This window comes from Pan paniscus, chromosome 2 (assembly GCF_029289425.2).
Source record: "Pan paniscus chromosome 2, NHGRI_mPanPan1-v2.0_pri, whole genome shotgun sequence".
Classification (NCBI taxonomy): Eukaryota; Metazoa; Chordata; class Mammalia; order Primates; family Hominidae; genus Pan; species Pan paniscus.
In genome coordinates, this window is record NC_085926.1 from 167,760,563 (window position 1) to 167,779,723 (window position 19,161).

The 19,161-nt window shown below is 42.7% G+C and overlaps 1 protein-coding gene across 1 annotated transcript in view; it reads right to left on the bottom strand.

The window, feature by feature from the left end:
• Window positions 1-7,430, bottom strand: part of LRRC31 (leucine rich repeat containing 31) — a 34,167-nt gene extending 26,737 nt beyond the window's left edge. Inside the window, exon 1 of the mRNA XM_003817674.5 lies at window positions 3,034-7,430. Coding sequence (XP_003817722.1) covers window positions 3,034-3,208 — 175 coding nt within the window. The 5' untranslated portion in view covers window positions 3,209-7,430. The remainder of the gene's footprint in view (window positions 1-3,033) is intronic.
• Between the last annotated feature and the right edge of the window lie 11,731 nt (window positions 7,431-19,161).

Genomic DNA, 19,161 nt, shown 5'->3' on the forward strand with positions numbered 1-19,161 from the left:
GGAAGGGAGGGTAGGTATAAATGATATAAAATTGGCTAGGCACAGTGGCTCCTGGCCAGGCCTGTAATCCCAGTACTTTGGGAGGCCAAGGCAGGCAGATCACCTAAGGTCAGGAGTTCGAGATCAGCCTGGCCCACAAGGTGAAGTTCCTTCTCTACTAAAAATACAAAAAAATTAGCCGGGCATGGTGACGCACACCTGTAGTTCCAGCTACTTGGGAGGCTGAGACAAGAGAATCACTTGAACCTGGGAGGCAGAGGTTGCAGTGAGCCGAGATCACGCTGCTGCACTCCAGCCTGGGCGACGGTGTGAAACTCTGTCTCAAAAAGAAAGAAAGAAACAAAATCGGCCATGGGTTGATTTTTTTTTTTTTTTTTCTGTCTCAGAAAGAAAGAAAGAAAGAAAATTGGCCATGGGTTTTTTTTTTTTTTTTTTTTGAGGGTCTCACTCTGTCACTCAGCCTGGAGTCCAGTGGTGCAATCATGGCTCACCACAGCTTCAACCTCTAAAATTCAAGTGATCCTCCCACCTCAGCCTCCAGAGTAGCTAGGACCACAGGCATGCACCACCATGCCCAGCTAATTTTTAAACTATTTTCTAGAGATGGAGTCTTTTTTTTTTTTTTTTTTTTTTGAGACGGAGTCTTGCTCTGTCACCCAGACTGGAGTGCAGTGGCGCAGTGGTGCAATCTTGGCTCACTGAAACCTCCACCTCCTGGGTTCAAGCGATTCTCCTGCCTCAGCCTCCCCAGTAGCTGGGATTGCAGGCACCTGCTACCACACCCGGCTACTTTTTTATATTTTTAATAGATACTGGGTTTTACCATATTAGCCAGGATGGTCTCGATCTCCTGACCTCATGATATGCCTGCCTCGGTCTCCCAAAGTGTTGGGATTACAGGCATGAGCCACCGCACCCGACCAAGACAGAGTCTTGCTATATTGCCCAGGCTGGTCTTAAACTACTGGCCTTAAGCGATCCTCCTGCCTCAGCTTGCCAAAGTGCTGGGATTACAGGCATGAACCACCATGCCCAACTGATAATTACTAAAGGTAGGTGACCATGGGGATTCTTTATTCTATTTTTGCATATGCTTAAAGTGTTTTTAAAATGCTTTTAATCTAATAGATAATATATTGATGACATTGCACATAACACATAACTTTAGAGAGAGATTTGACAATATTTATTTTCATAACCCTTGAATTTGCAATCCCTGTTCTGGAAATTTATACTTCAAAAATAGCTGAAATATGGTGAAACAGGGAATGGGAAAGAAAGAAAGCCAAAGATACTCACCGAAGGACAAACAAGGAACTCATTGAGTAATTAAGACATATGAATGTGATGGAATATTATGCAACCATGAAAATTATGCATATGAGCATCATGTAGCAATGTGGGAATTGAGCAATATAATAATATGTTCTGGAAGTAGGATCACAGCTCCACATAAACTCAGGAGGAATCTGTAAGCTATTACAACTGTGGAAAAGATGCCAATCTGGCCCCAGCGACCTCTCTGACTTGTCTTCCACTACCCCTTCCTCTCCATGTCTCCCATCCTGCTTTAGCATCCCTGACTTCCTGACTCTATCTCAAGCAATCTAGGCTCAGTCGTATCTAAAGCCTTTGCATGTACAGTCCCTTTGCCTGGAAAGCTATTTCCGCAAATACCTAAGTGGCTCGCTTTATTCATTCATTCAGCAAAGCTGATTTTATTCAGATTGCTGCTCAAATGCCTCCAAATCGAAGACTTCTTTCCTCCACCCCCATCTAAATAGCACCCCATCCCATCATTCTTTGTCTCCTTAGCCTGCATTATTTTTCTTCATATCACTTATCACCACCTGAAGTTATATCTGCATTTGGTCCTTTTCATGGCTGTATTTCTAACACTTAGAGCAGGGGTTACCACATAGCAAGCACTCAATAAATATTTATTGACTACTGACTGACAGAACATAAATGCATGCATATGAAAAGAAAAGACTGAAAAGAATCTTAAAGAAATGATCATTTGTGTTGTAATGAAAGGAAATTCAGTATTTTCCCTAAACTTTTCTGTAGTGTTATATTGCTTTTAACAATTTAAAAGTAAAATTATGAATCATTTAAAGCATGTAAGTAACATAATAAATGATTAGCACAGAGACTCATAGTTGAGTCTTTAGTCTCAAAAGTCTTAAAGTCTTTAGTTTAACCCATAAGATCACTTTAGAAGAAAACTCTAAAAAATAAAGAAACATAGAGGCTGGGAAGGGTGTGTGTGTTGTTGGTGGAGGAAGTGTGGATGATTAATGGGTACAGAAAAAATAGTTAGAATATATAAGATCTACTGGTTGATAGCACAACAGGGTGACTATATTTATCCTTTGTTTACAAACAACCCGTTGTGCTCTTTTAGTTATTTTTAAATGTGCAATATGCTCTTTTAGTTATTTTTAAATGTGCAATAAATTATTGCACATTTAAAAATAACTAAAAGAGACCTGGTGTGATGGCTTACACCTGTAATCCCAGCAGTTTGGGAGGCCAAGGCAGGAAAATCACCTGAGGTCAGGAATTCGAGACCACCCTGGCCAATGCAGTGAAACCCCGTCTCTACTAAAAACACAAAAATTAGCTGGGCATGGTGGTGCGCATCTGTAATCCCAGCTACTCGGGAGGCTGAGGCAGGAGAATCGCTTGAACCCGGGAGGCAGAGGTTACTATGAGCTGAGATCACGCCATTGCACTCCAGCCTGGGTGACAAGAGTGAAACTCTGTCTCAAAATAAATAAATAAATAAATAAAACTAAAAGTATAATGGGATTGTTTGTAACACAAAGGATAAATGCTTGAGGGTATGGATACCCCATTCTCCACAATATGATTATTAGGTATTGCATGCCTGTATTGAAACATCTCATATACCCCATAAATATATACACCTACTATGTACCCACAAAAATTAAAAATTAAAATATTTTAAATGTGGAAGTAAAAACAAAACAAATACAACAGCAAAAACACCAGCAGCCAGCAGCTTACCAGTCTCTGAGGTGGCTGTCTTCTGTATCCAGTCGCTGGGTTGGGAATCAGTTGTTTTAAGGTCATTGTCTTCTTTTCTGCTTTCAGCATTGGAGCCCCTGAGAAATTTGTTGACAATTGAAGTCTGGGGCTTAGTTTCTCCTTCTGAGGAAGTTTTCTTCCTTGTTTGACTCATGGTGAAGTTGATGGGGGTAGTTCCCAATAAGACATCTTCCTGTTGCTTTCTGTTTTCTAGGATTTCTAAGAAGAAAATAAGATTCTGTCAAGCCTGTGTTCAATCAAAATATCCTCCCCTACGTGAGTGCCCCCCACCCCCTGCCCCACCACCTTTCTTTTTCTGTTTTTTTATTGCTGTTAATGTTTAACATGAAAATAAGATGATGTAACCCAGGATCCAGAAGCCAATACAAACTCAAAGCAATTTGAGTTTTTAACTTTGCCCTATTTCATTGTGTGAGATATAAGTCATTAAGCATGACTTTGGCAAGCACATCAAGTGTGTCAACACATCTTAAATTACAGCTGTCAATTAGTTACCTGAAGACTTAATATGCCTTTAAAAGGGACTGGCCATTTGCAAAGCTGTCCCCAGAGGAGTTTGCCTTCAGCGACCTCCGCCTTCTGGTGACCCCCACCTCCTTCCTTTGCACACAAGCTCCTTTTTCTCTTTGCATATTCATATTTTCTCTACCCCCAACCCTGCACCACCACCCCACTGAAACATGTTGGCAGTAAAGAATTCATTCATTCCATAAATAGTTTTAAAGAATCTACTGTGGGCCAGTTAATGTTCTAAATGCAAAAGATTCAATGACGAACAAGAGACAGTTCTTGTCTTTGATGGGATCTTAACCTGGTAGGAAGATGGACCTGTATGCCATTATTGAGTGGGACAAGAGCCAAGAGATGGGAGGTGGTCAGGGAACCCACAGTAAACTAAGCATGCCTTGGAGAACAGACTTGGAACAGTGAGTGACATTGCCTGGGTTTTGAAGGACTGCGAGTTAGCTTTTTAAGAGAGGGAAGAGTATCCCAGGCAGAAGAAAGGGTAAGCTCAAGAGCTCCCAGGCAGGAACGGCTGGAAGAGCCTAGCATTGGAGGTGGGGATGTGGGTCAGGGGGTGTGGAGGTTAGGGGTGAGGTCTGGTATGATTTGAAGCTAAAAAGGATTCATAAAGGTCAATCTATTATCTCTCCTGAAATTTGCTTATATTTTATGGGAGGGCTAAGGACTTAAACTAAAGGGATACACAGAAGTGTTTTGTTTTGTTTTGTTTTGTTTTGTTTTGTTTTGTTTTGTTTTGACATAGAGATGGATTTTCACCATGTTGGCCAGGCTGGTCTTGAATTTCTGGCCTCAAGTGATCCGCCCACCTCGACCTCCCAAAGTGCTGGGCTTAAAGGTGTGAACCATCATACCCAGCAGAAGTATTCTTGAAATTACAGTTTTCATAGTTTCCTCTCTAATAAAATAGCTCTTTCTATAACATTATGTTCCAGAATGGTCCAAGAAACATTTTACACAGGGAATCCTAAAAATGGACCTTGCAGAGCCCGCCTCCACTCGTGAGGGCTGGAATGTTCCGTGCACTTGGAGCACTGCTTTGGAAGTCACAATTGGACATTGCATTTTTCTTTTAAAATCTTCCTTTCATATTAGAGCAGGGCCCAGCCCTGGTTTACCCAGCAACAGACAGCAGTGGAACTAAACAATTACCCCATGCACAGCAGCACAGCTGACTAGAGTCTCAGGGGGTTAGGTGGAAAAGAAGAAGGAAAGGGGTGCTAACTCATAAATCTAAACATGACCTGCAGCCCTGGCTGCCTCACCCTGATTGCACCATCACCCCAGGCCTTTCTCAATTTGCTACTCTTCTGGCCCCCAACCCAGGACACCTCCATGGTCATTTTCAGCCAATTTCACCATTTGGAGATTTAGACAGGGCTATTCTCTGGGGAGCTAGCTCAGTAAATGGTTTCACTTTTTTATCCTCCCCGCAAATGCACTGACTCCAACTCCTCAAGTCCTAAGAAAACAGTGCTGGAGGGTGCTCCAGGATGTGGTAATTTACCCAGGTGAAACCCCACCCAGCTTCTGAGGCCCAGCCAGTTCTCTGTGAAGATCAGTACACTAAGGAGCAGGGGAGCCAGGAAGCCAAGAAACACAAGAACCAAGGAACAGAAGAGGATGTGAAGGAGAGGAAAGGAACAGGAGAGTAGAAAGCAACCAGGAGGCTAATAAGGCAACAAGAAAGGACCATGCCAGAGGAAGGAAGACTTTTGAATGAAAAGGGGGAAGCATTTGCACATTTCTTCATATATAGTAGTTAAGTGCTAGGTTACCATGCTCATATTTAAAAAAAATAATAATTTTTTCTTCAAAATATGTCTGGGAAATTCCTCTTTATATAAAAACTTTAATAAGCCCTCAGGCTTCCCAAACCAAGTCAATCTTTAAAATCTTAGCTTCAGTAAACCTTCCACTTCCTCCTTATCCCTGAACTGGACTTTATAAAGGAAATCCCTGCAAAAGGAATTTGGGAAAATTTGCAGATCACAGCACAACCACCACAATACAGCAGCTAAAAACTGGGGGCTTGTCCCTTCTACCAGGGTCAAAAGCATTCACTTAAGAGCCCTTAGGAAAAAGAAATGGCTGATATTTCAATTCAACTCATCAATATTAATTGAGCAGATACTTTCCATATTTACTATATTCTTAATAGTTAAGGTTGTTTGCCATGAAGCCTCAAGAGTAATAATACATATTTGACACGTCATTTCTCTTGCATGTAAGTTCTTTTTATTTATTACTTTTGCAAAAGTAAGGAATACCTTTCCTTTCTTTTCAATCCTTAGGTTTGGGTTTAATATAATTTAAAATTTTTGAGAAATGTCTTTAAAGGTCTTTCTTTTTTTATTCTTTTTTTTTTTTTTTTGAGATGGAGTCTCACTGTTGCCCAGGCTGAAGTTCAGTGCCGCAATCTTGGCTCACTGCAACCTCTGCCTCCTGGGTTCAAGCGATTCTCCTGCCTCAACCTCCCAAATAGCTGGGATTACAGGCATCCGCCACCACATGTGGCTAATTTTTGTATGTTTAGTAGAGACGGGGTTTCACCATGTTGACTAGGCTGGTCTCAAACTCCTGACCTCAGGTGGTCCGCCCGCCTCGGCCTCCCACAGTGCTGAGATTACAGGCGTGAGCCACCACACCTAGCCAGTCTTTCATTTTTTGATGTAATGTTTCAGAATGAATCATATTTTCAATGTTGTTTGTCAAAGGGAGATGCATTGTTCTTTCTCCACAGACTTACTTCATTAAAAAAAGAAAGGAAATTCTGTTGCCTGTTACATGAATGAATCTTGAGGACATTAGGCCAAGTGAAATAAGCCAGTCACAATAAGATAAACACTGTATGACACCTCTTCTATGCAGTATCTAAAGTAGTCAAATTCATGGAAACAGTAAAAATTGTGTTTGCCAGGGGCTAGGGGGAGGGGAAGTAGGGAGTCGTCTGATGGGTATAAAGTTCCAGTTTGCAAGATGAAAAAGTTTGTCTTTGTACAACTTTGTGAATCTGTTGTACCACAATGTGAATATATTTAACACTACTGAACTGTATACTTAAAAATGGTTAAGATGGTTAATTTTGTGTTCTGTAGTTTTTACCACAATTAAAACATTTTTAAGTATATTTTTAAAAAGTGATTCAGGCTGGGTGCAGTGTCTCACGCCTGTAATTCCAGCACTTTGGGGAGGCCGAGGCAGGCAGATTTTCTGAGCTCAGGAGTTCAAGACCACCCTGGGCAACATGATGAAACCCCATCTCTACTAAAATACAAAAAATTAGCCAGGTGTGGCAGTGTGCACCTGTAGTCCCAGCTACTCGTGAGACTGAGGCACGAGAATCGCTTGAGCCCGGGAGGCAGAGGTTGCAGTGAGCCAAGATCGCACCACTGCACTCCAGCTTGGGCTACAGAGTGAGACTCCGTCTCAAAAAAAAAAAAGAAAGTGATTCAGAGGACTGAACTCCAAATGTAAAGTTTTAAGAATACAGTAATCAATTTCTACTTTTATTTTCCTTCTTATGTATCCACAAATGTGACATGATTTTAGAAAATCCATGCCTAACTACTAAATAGATTTTTAATAAGCATAAAATAAAAATCCTAGGTAATCGGAAAAAAAAAAGCTTCAGTCACTCAGTTCTAAGGCATTGTGGTGGCACGCAGTATCTTGACTTCTATGTCTGATGAGCTTAGTTCAGCCTTATTCAGAACTCTTGTCTTAAAGAGGCATTATTGTAGATATATTTGTAGTACTTTAGTTAACTCTACTATTTTTAGTTAATTTAAGCAGAAAAGGAATTTATTAAAAGAATGATATGGAAGTTCTACTAAAACGATGACAGAGGTAAATATGTGTTTACCTCCACTTCTCTTGAAACCCTATTTAATCAACAGATTTAAAAAAAAAAATCATAAATCTGTAAGGATAAGGAGAACTGGATAGATGTTAACACAACTTTGAAAACTAGAGAGCAAGAGAATGAGTTTAACTGACTTTAAAGTTAAGTGTCTGCATGGATTGGGAGAACAAATTTTTCAAAGGTCAGAATCCCGAAAGTCTCAGTAATTGACAGCACAAAGTAACTCTGAAGGAAAGAGATGTGTGGGTAGAGCTGCACACAAGATGATTCGTGAAACATTTGTAAGAGGTTAAATTGTTAAATTCTATTTCTCACTTCGGGCAGCCAGGAGGCTACCCCTTCCCCATCTTGGCAGAAGAATGTTTATTTTCACCACATGTCGAAACATAGAAGATCCAGACTCAGATACTGGTCAGGTTTTGAATACCTTATCTGAAAGGAGCTTAAGTAAAGTCTATAACTGAGCCATGAAACCCGTCCCTATTCCCTCTTCTGTTCCTCCAAGAACACCCTGACAACCAAATGTAACTACCCACTTCGCCACATAACAGAGGTGGAGTGGATGACAACTATCTGAAGAAACTGGCCAGCCTAAGAGAAAAAACCTAGATATTGACTGTTGAAAGACCTTCAGCTAAATGAATCTGTCCCTGCCCAAGCACGTTACAAAGAAATCCACTGATTGACAGGCCCTACTTTTGTACACAGACATTCCAGTATAATGCATAATCTACATATGCGTGGAGCACCAAGGATGTCAAGATGCTTGAGGAAAGATTCTGACATAACACCGAGGTGCAGAAACAGTAAGAAAAACGAAACTTGGAAAATAAAGACAATGTGGGGAGAAGAAGGGACTTTTACAAATCACTATTATACTTAGAGTGTTAAGAGATGAGACGATGTATGGTTCATAAGTCAAGAGAAAATCCAGAGAACAGAAGAACTTCTAGATAGCAGTTTCTGGGCAAGATGAAAATGTTGATGGTGAAGTAGGGTTTTTTGTTTGTTTGTTTGTTTTTATGTATTTATTGAGATGGAGTCTAGCTCTGTCGCCCAGGCTGGAGTGCAGTGGTGCGATCCTGGCTCACTGCAACCTCCGCCTCCTGGGTTCAAGCAATTCTCCTGCCTCAGCCTCCCAAGTAGCTGGGATTACAGGTGCTCACCACCACACCCAGCTAATTTTTGTATTTTTAGTAGAGATGGGGTTTCACCATGTTGGCCAGGCTGGTCTTGAACTCCTGACCTCAAGTGATCCGCCCACCTTGGCCTCCCAAAGTGCTGGAATTACAGGCATGAGCCACCACACCCAGCTGTTGTTGCAGTTTGGAATCTACCCAGTCCTCCAACAATAACCCCTCTGAGGCCCATGAAAGCCCTGGGCTCAGCCAGAGTTGAGCAGATGAGGGAACAACCAGCTGCAGAGAGGAGCCACCTTCTCTGCTGAGAACTTCAGAGAGCTGCAGAGACCACCAAATGACCAAATGACCTGCCTGCAGAGAGGAACTACTCTCTCCAGGGCCTCCTCTCTGCTGAGCACTGAACACTGAGGGTATGACCTGCCTGCCTACAGAGGGGAGCTACCCACTGTGGGTCTCCTCTGAGCTGTTCTAACACTAAATAAAGCTCCTCTTCATCTTCTTCACCCTTCACTTGTCTGTGTACCTCATTCTTCCTGGACACAGGACAAGAACTCAGGCAAAGGTGCTACCAGCCACAGGGTTTCCAGGAAGAAAATAGACACCCCAAAGATCCAGTAACAATGTTATTCAGGCACAAAAATATAATGAAGTATTGATACATAACTGAATATGAATAAATCTTGAAAATATGCTAAGTGAAAGAAGTCAAACATAAAAGGCCACATATATTATTCCGTTTATATTAAATAGCCAGAATAAAACAAAGTAGATTAATAGTTGTACATTGGGTGAGGAGATAGGGATATCATAAATAAAGGATATAGGGTTTCATTTCCACATTTCTACAGAAATGTGGAATTGTCCTAAAATTGATCGTGGTGATGGTTGCACAACTGTGAATATATTTAAAGTCATTGAATTGTACACATTAAATGAGTGAACTTACACATTTTTGGTATATTTCGTGGTTAAGCTGTGAACAACTTTTACATTGCCATAATAATATAAACACTATACGTTAAAACTCAGGAATAACCATATTGGAATGCCGAGGAAAGGGGAAATTTGCAAACATGTAACAGAAATAAATCCTCATTTGTCCTACAAAGAGGACAATAGGTAATACCTAAAAATGAAATAACAATATAAGCATGTTATTTGGAAATGCAGAGGTACACAGCAGACAAAAGGTAAAAGGGATGCATTTCCTGAACAAAACTCTTACTTATTATATTTAGAGTTTTCTGAATCTGACAGAAACAATTTAAATTAATTTTTTTTTCTTATTAAGTCTTTTGGGAAAGAGAGATGAGAAATCACAGTGACAATCTCAAAGAACTAAAAGCTGTTCTGGCTTTTTACAACCTTCTGGAGAAAAATGAAAATACAGAAAATATATACTAGTGATGTCATTTACAACTTAAGTAAAGGATAACAGGCATTTTGTGAACTAACAATTTCCTCAAAAAAAAAAATCCTAAATTCAAGCAAATTATTTCAAGTCTAGAAATTATAAATTACATTGAAGTTGCTTAAATACATTAAAAGCATTTAGGCAAGCTGAAAGTTTTCTCTTAATATGAACTAGAGCAAGCAAACAGTTACCTAGCACTCCCAGAAAGTCGCTTCAACTCAGGCCTTTCATAGCACATCATCTTTATGGATGTTTTGTCTTAGTTATTTCTTTTTAATCAAAGCTGGGCAAAAGGAGACAAATAATTTTAATCTGTATTTTCTCCTTGTTACCGCTGAGTGCAGACACCACGTTCTGCACCATTGACCCCATTGATGCGGCAGGCTAGGCTCTCTGCTAGAACCTTGGCCCCTACTGCCTTTGAAGCCTAATATAATTGCCACAGCCAAGGCCATGTCTTCAGAATGGATTCTGCATGATTCCTGCTTCCTGGTGCCATAAGTGCAGCTTCTAAGCCTCCCCAGAGATTCTTTGAAATACCTGTGGAATTAAAAACAAAATACAGTCTGGGTGCAGTGGCTCACACCTGAAATCCCAGCACTTTGGGAGGCCAAGGCGAGTGGATCACTTGAGGTCAGGAGTTCGAAACCAGCCTGGCCAACATGGCAAAACCCTGTCTCTACTAAAAATACAAAAATTAGCTGGGCATGGTGGTACCCACCTGTAATTCCAGCTACTCAGGAGGCTGAGGCAGGAGAATTGCTTAAACGGGGGAGGCCTGAACCCGGGAGGCAGAGGTTACAGTGAGCCAAGATTGCGCCACTGCACTCCACCCTGGCAACAGAGCAAGACTCCGTCTCAAAAAAAAAAAAAAAAAAAAGTTTTAAAATGCATTTTGAATTTAAGCTGCCTGGTTACATTATGACCTGGGGAAAGCCTGAGGTCAGAACTGACATGACCTGAGAAAGACAAAGGGAAGGCCACTCTTGGGTGAAGTGCTGTGCTCTCAGCATTTCTCCCCTGCTGCTCTATGGCATCCTCCACCCAGCTGTTGATGGTAGGTGCTCTCGCTCTACTATCTGTGTTGTGCTCTTTTTCCTCCCTGATCTTCTCCCAGGCTCTCCTTGGAGAAGCCCAGGCTCAGGAGGGCCATCCAGCCTCCAAAACCCGAGTCCTACCACCCCCAAGCCAGCTCACCTCCCACATCCCCATAGACTTTGACTATGTAACTGGCTGTGTGGAGCTTTCTCACCTCTGAAATTTTTGTATTGCCTGACCTGTATTTAAAAATACATAGCCATGAATTTAAGTAATAAGTAATTTAAGGTATTAACATCTTGCTTCCTCAGCTGGGCAGTTAGTTCCTTAAGGACAACAGCCATGAGTTGTATTTCTTTGCACCTATTAATACCCAGTAACGGCATTATAGGTCACAGATGTTCATAAATGTGTGACTGATGCTGAGGCAGGCCCATTCTGCAAAGCTCCAAGAGCAACTGTATTTCAAGGCAAATGAGGGAGGGCAACAGCAAACCATCCATGGTTCACATGTAACAAAGGGACTAAATCTGCTTGTCCTGTGAAGGCAATGAATACTCAAAGAGCCTGCCCGGGTAAGCAGATTCTGTTATTGACCTAAAGTTCATTGTCACAGGGGCATTTCTGGTAAAGCCCTGAGCTTAGGGCTGCCAAGATAAGAATGCACATTTAGCCAGGCGTGGTGGCTCATGCCTGTAATCCCAGCACTTTGGGAGGCCCAGGTGGGCGGGAGTTCAAAACCAGCCTGACCAATATGGTGAAACCCCATCTTTACTAAAAATACAAAATTAGCTGGGTGTGGTGGCACATGCCTATAATCCCAGCTACTCGGGAGGCTGAAGCAGGAGAATCGCTTGAACCTGGGAGGCGGAGGTTGCGGTGAGCTGAGATCACACCATTGCCCTCCAGCCTGGCAACAAGAGCAAAACTCTGTCTCAAAAAAAAAAAAAAGAAAAGAAAAAAAGAAAGCACATTAGCCAGTAAAGAACATGACAATATGACAATAAGAGTGAAGTGGGAAAAATATTCCTTAGAGCAAAGAATGCAATGCACTTATTTTAGGAGGTAAAACTCAAGTCACCAGTTACAGAACAATCAACCCTTCGTCCTATCCCAATCTTAATGTTTAGGTCAGTTTCTTGGGTAGGAGGCTGCGATAAACATTACTATTACACACCAGTACCTGCCATTCTCCTCCTCTCCCTGGATTACCTTTTTGAATTTAGGTGGCCTTGTGACTTGCTTTGGCCATCAAAATGTTCATGTAATTGAGATGTGACACTCCCAGGCAGAAGCATTTAACAGCCAGTGCCCAATTTTTCCAGCCGTCTTCCCTTGCTGCAGCAATCATGGGAGCCAATGTTCAGTTAGAGATGCAGCAAAGTTGGAGCAGGGAGACGGAGTGCATTCACTCCAAGTATACTTACTGAGCACCAACTATGTACTTACTGAGCACCAACCATGTACTTAGCACCAACCACATACGAAGCATTGTTAGGCACTGGGAATCTACTAGTGCGCAAGGCAAGGTCTCTGCCCTCATGGATGTTCCTGTCTGGCAGGGCAGACATCTATTTTTAACTTATTTTTAACTTAGATATAAGTCATTATTTAATTCTGGCCGTGACTCATGTTATGAAGAAAGTAGAACTTGTCCAGAGAGCATATAATACAGGCATCCTGAGGTCTGAGATTCAATGGGAGGGTTGATTTAAGAACAAATAGGAGGGGCCAGTTAAAGAATATTCCAGGCTGAGGTTCTGTGTCAGGGAGGGGTACAGTGAATCTGAAAAATAAAAGGCCAGTGTGGCTGGACAAGAGAAAGTGGGGCAACAGTTCATGAGACTTGTGAAACATGTAGAAGCCAGAGTGTGTGGGGCCTGTGGGCTCTGTTAAAGAGTTCAGTCTCTTATTCCAAAACTGACTTGGGTATTCTTGAAACAAACAATGAATGGTCACTTACCACCCTCCTGTCATATTTTCCTATATCCCAGTAGCCCTTGTGGAGTGGCACAGAGCTCTTCCCAGTTGGGAAAGAGTTAAGCAAGTTGAGAGGTTGAGCACATACCCCTGCCATGAGGTCACCAAGGGGTCTATCCTATTCCTCCTGTAGGAACCAGCACCTTCTACCATCCCAGTGATGCTGGCTACAGCAGGGAAGCATGGCTGGGACTGCACAATCCATGGAGCTGGTGGGAGCCCTGCCCTCCTGAGTGGGGCTACAGCCACCCAAACTGTGGTTGTATATCCGGCCTCCCTGTGCTCTTGGAGGGGGCTAGGAGTAGGCAGGATCTGCCTGCCTGGTTGCCACAGCAACTGCCAGACCTGCAGCTGCAGAGCTGGGCCTCCTGCTCCACAGAGCAGGCAGGAGCCAGGGACAAGCAGGAACCCCACCCCTTCTGAGTTGGCAGGAGCAGCCACCCTCCCAGGCACAGGACCTGGGCATCTTTGCAGCCTGCAGGCTCAGAGGTGTCTGCTCCCACTGCCTGGTGCCTCTGGTCCCAGAACCTACTCTGATCTCAGAGTGGGGTTGGGGCCATAAATGGCAGTGGGAGGCAGATTGATTCCTCGGCAGAAGGGGGCAGGTCCCCAGTAAGTCCCCATGTTCAGGCCAGGGAGGGCCTGAAGGCTGGGGGCTTGGGCTGCCAGTCCTGTGGACTAGAGTGGAGACTCGGGATGCCTCTTCCAGACCCACCCATGGCTGCCCATGGACCAATCAGCATGCACTTCCTCCCCTCTGAGGTCTGTAAAAGCCCTAGGCTCAGCCAGCAGGGCAGAGGACGGCCAGAGGGTGAAGAAGGCAGAGAGACAGACGCAACAACCAGCTGCAGAGGAGTTACCCTCTCTGCTGAGAGCTGCAGAGATGTCCTGCCTGCCAAGAGGAGCCACCCTCCAGGGCCTCCTCTCTGCTGAGAGCCAAACATTCGACAGGATGACCTGCTTACAGAGAGGAGCTACCCACTGTGGGTCTCCAACACTAAATAAAACTCTTCATCTTCACCCTTCACTTGTCTGCATACCTCATTCTTCCTGGATGCAGGACAAGCAGTCAGGCCAAGATGCCACCAGCCACAGAGGTTTCTGGCAAAAAAATCAATACCCCAAATATCCCATAACACCAGGGTATTGGCAGCATTCTTTGGCAGAGACGAGGAATCACTCTGGCTAGCTTAATAAAAGAGAAATACTGCCTGTATTAAATAGCTATGGAATCATGGAGAAATGGATTCTAAGTTGTGTTTCCAGGAAGTACTCCCAAAGCTACCCCACATAACTGTGCTACCCAGAAAGCTGTGGCCCTCTCATAGTGAGGACACTGCCTGTTGAAACTAGAAGTAGTGTCACAGTTGCTGGCTCAAAATCACAGACATCAGGAAATTGGATGTCACGTGACCTGCCTGTCACGCTATGTACCTCAGTTGCAAATTCAAGGCTTGCACAAATGTGAAGGATCAGGAGAACCTCAATCACTTCCTGAACCTAGCTTCAAGGGAGGCTGGGAAAAGTCATTTTAACTTTGTAGTGTCTGCAGTAGGGAAAACCTGCTAGAAGAGGGTTGAAATTCAGTATATAATTTATTGTGTTCATCACACCACATATCAGAGGAATCAAGGTTGACAAGTGGGATCCCCACTTTGGAAAGTCTTCTGACTTTCACTTTAGCTCTTCAAAACCCTATGCTAACCTAGTGACACTCTCCTTATCTTCCTATTGTATTTTTCCCTATCAAAAATAAAACCACTGTGAAGCATGTATTTCTCCACCTCTTTTGCATTTGGTTAAAGCATGTGCCTTTCTGACTTTCTATTCCTTGCTTTGGGAATATTAGAAACTCTTAAAAGGGTGAGTTCTTCATCACAGACGAGCTCCGTTGGAACCCAGCACTGTGTAATATTCATACACATTCTTATACAAATATTATTGGTCTCCCTGAGCCCCTGTATAATGCAGTTGTTCTAGACTGTTGTAGGAAGGTTTAAAAGGCAGCTAGGTAATGCAATAGGAATGAGCAATGTTGAATCCTGCTTAAAGGCCAGAGGAGGGTAGATAGTTCATACTTCTCTGGGCTCGTATCCTTTTCTGTGACCACAGTTAAAAGGTACAGTACCCTTAAAACTATTATTTCCTCTGCCTTTCCTCTACCTTGGGCAGCATTTGTGATGAGGATGTATTTAGATAGGGCTTTGATTTTCAGGATTTTGTGAGTCCTGATATTCTGGCATTGGGCATATGGGAGGTTATATCCAGGTTAGGAAAATGTTGTGAGCATCTAAATCCATAGAGATGTGTTTGTTTTTTTTGTTTTTTTTTTTTTGAGACGAAGTCTTGCTCTGTTGCCAGGCTGTAGTGCAGTGGTATGATCTCGGCTCCCTGCAACCTCCAACTCCCTGGTTAAAGCTATTCTCCTGCCTCAGCCTCCCAAGTAGCTGGGATTGCACCAGCTGCGCCACCACACCCAGCTAGTTTTTGTATTTTTAGTAGAGACAGGGTTTCAGCATATTGGCCAGGATGCTCTCGATCTCCTGACCTCGTGATCCGCCCGCCTTGGCCTCCGAAAGTGCAGGGATTACAGGCGTGAGTGACCGCACCCAGCCTTATATGGTGGCTTTTTAAACTCAAATGAATGTGTTCTGTTTGTTACAATCTGCCAATAAGGAGACAAGTTCAATGGAGGAGGCAACTGAGGATGAACATCTCCGAAATGGGAGTTGAATATTGCACAGGCCGGCTGCTTACTGTATCCTCTGTAATAACTCGCTGCGTAATAAAGGATGCACGGCTGCATAAGGACCACAGGGGACTAACTGTTAAGGGTTGTGGACATGGCCAGGAAGGACCGAAGTTATGGCATCAGCTGCACCTAAAATTCTGCACCCAAGACTGGTCTTTGCCTTCTTTATTACCTTGGGACCTCAGAGAGGCCTTGAAGTACAAAGGGGAGAGGACCCCGTAGCAAAGAGAAACCATTATTCCTGCCCTGCTAGCGGTTATTTCTAGAACTTCTCATGAGCATTCAAATAGCCCTGGTGGAGTGTGGTGGCTCACACCTGTAATCCCAGCACTTTGAGAGGGCAAGGCAGGCAGATCACTTGAGGTCAGGAGTTTGAGACCAGCCTGGCCAACATGGGGAGACCCCCTGTCTCTACTAAAAATACAAAACAAAAATTAGCCCAGTGTGGTGGCACGTGCCTGTAATTCCAGTTACTCCGGAGGCTGAGGCAGGGGAGTTGCTTGAAACCGGGAAGCAGAGGTTGCAGTGAGCCAAGATCGCGCCACTGCATTCCAACCTGGGTGACAGAGCAAGATTCTGTCTCAAAAAAAAAAAAAATAGCCCTAATGTTTGGGAATATTAGAGCAAATGCCAGCTGCCTAATAGTTCTTGGGGTGGTGATGATGATTATGATCATGATGATATCAGAATCCAACATGCATTGAGTTCTTTGTATATGCCAGACACTATAATGAGCATCTGACATACACCATCTCATTTAATCATCGCATTATATTATTATTATTATTCCATGTTATATAAGAAGATATTGAGGCATACAGCCCATAGATATTGAGGATCACACAAATAGCAAGTTGTTGCTTGAGGAAATCCACGCTCAAATTCTCCCCATAACACTTACTACTTATCAATTTTTCCTCTTTTGTGGAAAACATATGAGATTTGAAAATTATAACTCTTGTCTATGAAAATTACATGAGAAGCTATGTGTACCTTTCCCAGAAAGATAAATTAGTATATTACAACAAATTAAATGATTGTGAAACTCCTGTGAGAAATATTCCACTGTAGCCTTCTCCTTAATAGTGTTAGTAAAGACCTGAGAAGGAGCTACCAGGTCACTGAATTGGTCCCAGGGTAGATTATGGAGTCAAGAAAGGGTATCATTTCTGCCAGTTGTTTCTGCCCCACGGAGAATAATTTTAAAAGGCAGAATCGTGCTTTGAAGCGGCACCTGGATATGAAAAAAACCTTTATTCCAGTCTCCTTAAAGTGGAGGATTTGGAATTCCTTGGACACCTGTAGAAGAGGAGATGTTTCTCTGACAGGGGAATAGAATCAATGTGGATAAGGCCTGAGCATTTTTCAGAACTCATTTAGATAGTATATTAGCTGGCTCAGGCTGCCATAACAAAATACTGCAGACTGGGTGACTTGAGCAACAAATTTATTCATCACAGTTGTGGAGAACGTAAGATCTTGGACTCACATTCTCCACAATTGTGGAGTTAATTAATTGTTAGTTAAGTAGTAAGTGTTATAAGGGTGAATTTGAGCATGGATTTCCTCAAGCAACGACTTGCGATTTGTGTGATCAGGACTCATACAATCCTGAAAATCGAAGGCCTATCTGTTGACCAAGGTGGGGTTTGTTTCAGGTAAGACGTCTCTCCTCAGCTTGCAGCGACTGCCTTCTCGCTGTATCTTCACATGGCCTTTCCTCTGTGTGCACACAACGCCCAGCTAATTTTTGTATTTTTAGTAGAGACAGGGTTTCACCATGTTGGCCAGGATGGTCTCCATCTCTTGACCTCGTGATCTGCCTGCCTCGGCCTCCCCAAGTGCTGGGATTACAGGCGTGAGCCACCACACCCAACCTGTGAGAGCTTTTTACGCATTTCCTCATGGGGCCCCCAGAGTAAGTGAACCACCACCGCCCATTAGGAGTAACCACCTTCTAACACATATCCTGGGCCAGCTTTTCCTCTTTCTGTTTCATTCTTCCCTGTCCCCAAATAAACTACAAGTCTTCAAGCCCAAATTAAGACATATCTCCCCAAAGAAAACTGCTTTTCTCTTCTTTTTCTTTACTTTCTTCATTAAAGCACTTACTCCTTTGTTTCAGGGTTAATTATTGATGGAAAAAAGTCTAAATCTATTTCTATACCTATTAGTCACACGTCTTCTGCACTAAACTAATGGGATGAAATTAACTATGATTGAGTAGAAACAGAAGGAATTCAAAATAACTCCTGGAGTGTGGGAAAGGAGAGATTTTGCTCTGGCTTTTAATATGTTTTATTAAAAGGCCTTCTTTCCAAAGTATCCCCAGATACTCATCCAGATCCCCATAGCCCAACTGACGTTTGATCATTGTGTCCTTTTTCGTGGAACTCATCTTTCTCTACCACATTAGAAGTTCTTTGAATGAAATGACCACCTGCGTACTTGTAAGTCTTAAGAGTTCCCTGTTTTACTTAACACAGTACTGGGCATAAAGCAAATGCTCAATAAAAATGTGTTTATTAACTGGTAAGCTTGCTCCCAAGGGACTGAAATCCTAGCACTGCACCAACTTTCCATAGCAAGTTGCTTTTTGTGATGAAAATACATGGGACTAGATCAGCCAAGGGGAAAACCTGGCACATTCTGATCAGCAAAGGAGAAGTACACACACAAAAACCTCTTTTTAAAATGTTTGATACTTTATATTTGAAAAAAATAACAGAAGCAGTCATCACAGGAAAGGTAAATTCTTTGCTGGACTCCCTACAAGTATTTTATAGTTTGGAACCATTTTTACTTGTTTACGTAATAGAGGGAGCATGGTGATCTTTCCAACACCGGGGCCTCTAAGAACCTCATCCAGTTGAGAAATCATAATAATGTAATTTCTTTGTCTCCTTTCTTGGATACATTGGTGATGCTGAGTGTTTGTAGAACAATCATTTAGAATTCCAAGGTGTTGTATACCTGAAGCAGTAGCAGTAATGGGTCAGCGTTACATGACTGAAGATCTGTTTAGCCTTCCTTTTAGGTGAGGATGACTGTGATAACATAAAGGGGCTTTAGGTTTCAGCTTTTTGAGAACTAAACTTTTGGAATAGATCTCTAATATAGATCCTAAAATGTGTCCGTTTTTATTTATTTGTTTGTTTATTATTATTATTATTATTAGAGACAGGCAGAGTCTTGGTATGTTGAGGCAGAGTGGTATCTCCCTCTGTCTCTAGGCTGGACTTGAACTCCTGGGCTCAAGGGATCCTCCAACCTCAGGCTCCTGAGGAGCTGTGACTATTGGCACATGCCACAGCCCCTGGCTCAAATTTTGTACTTAGTAAAAAGTATTTGGCATCACAAAAACAGGGCTTAG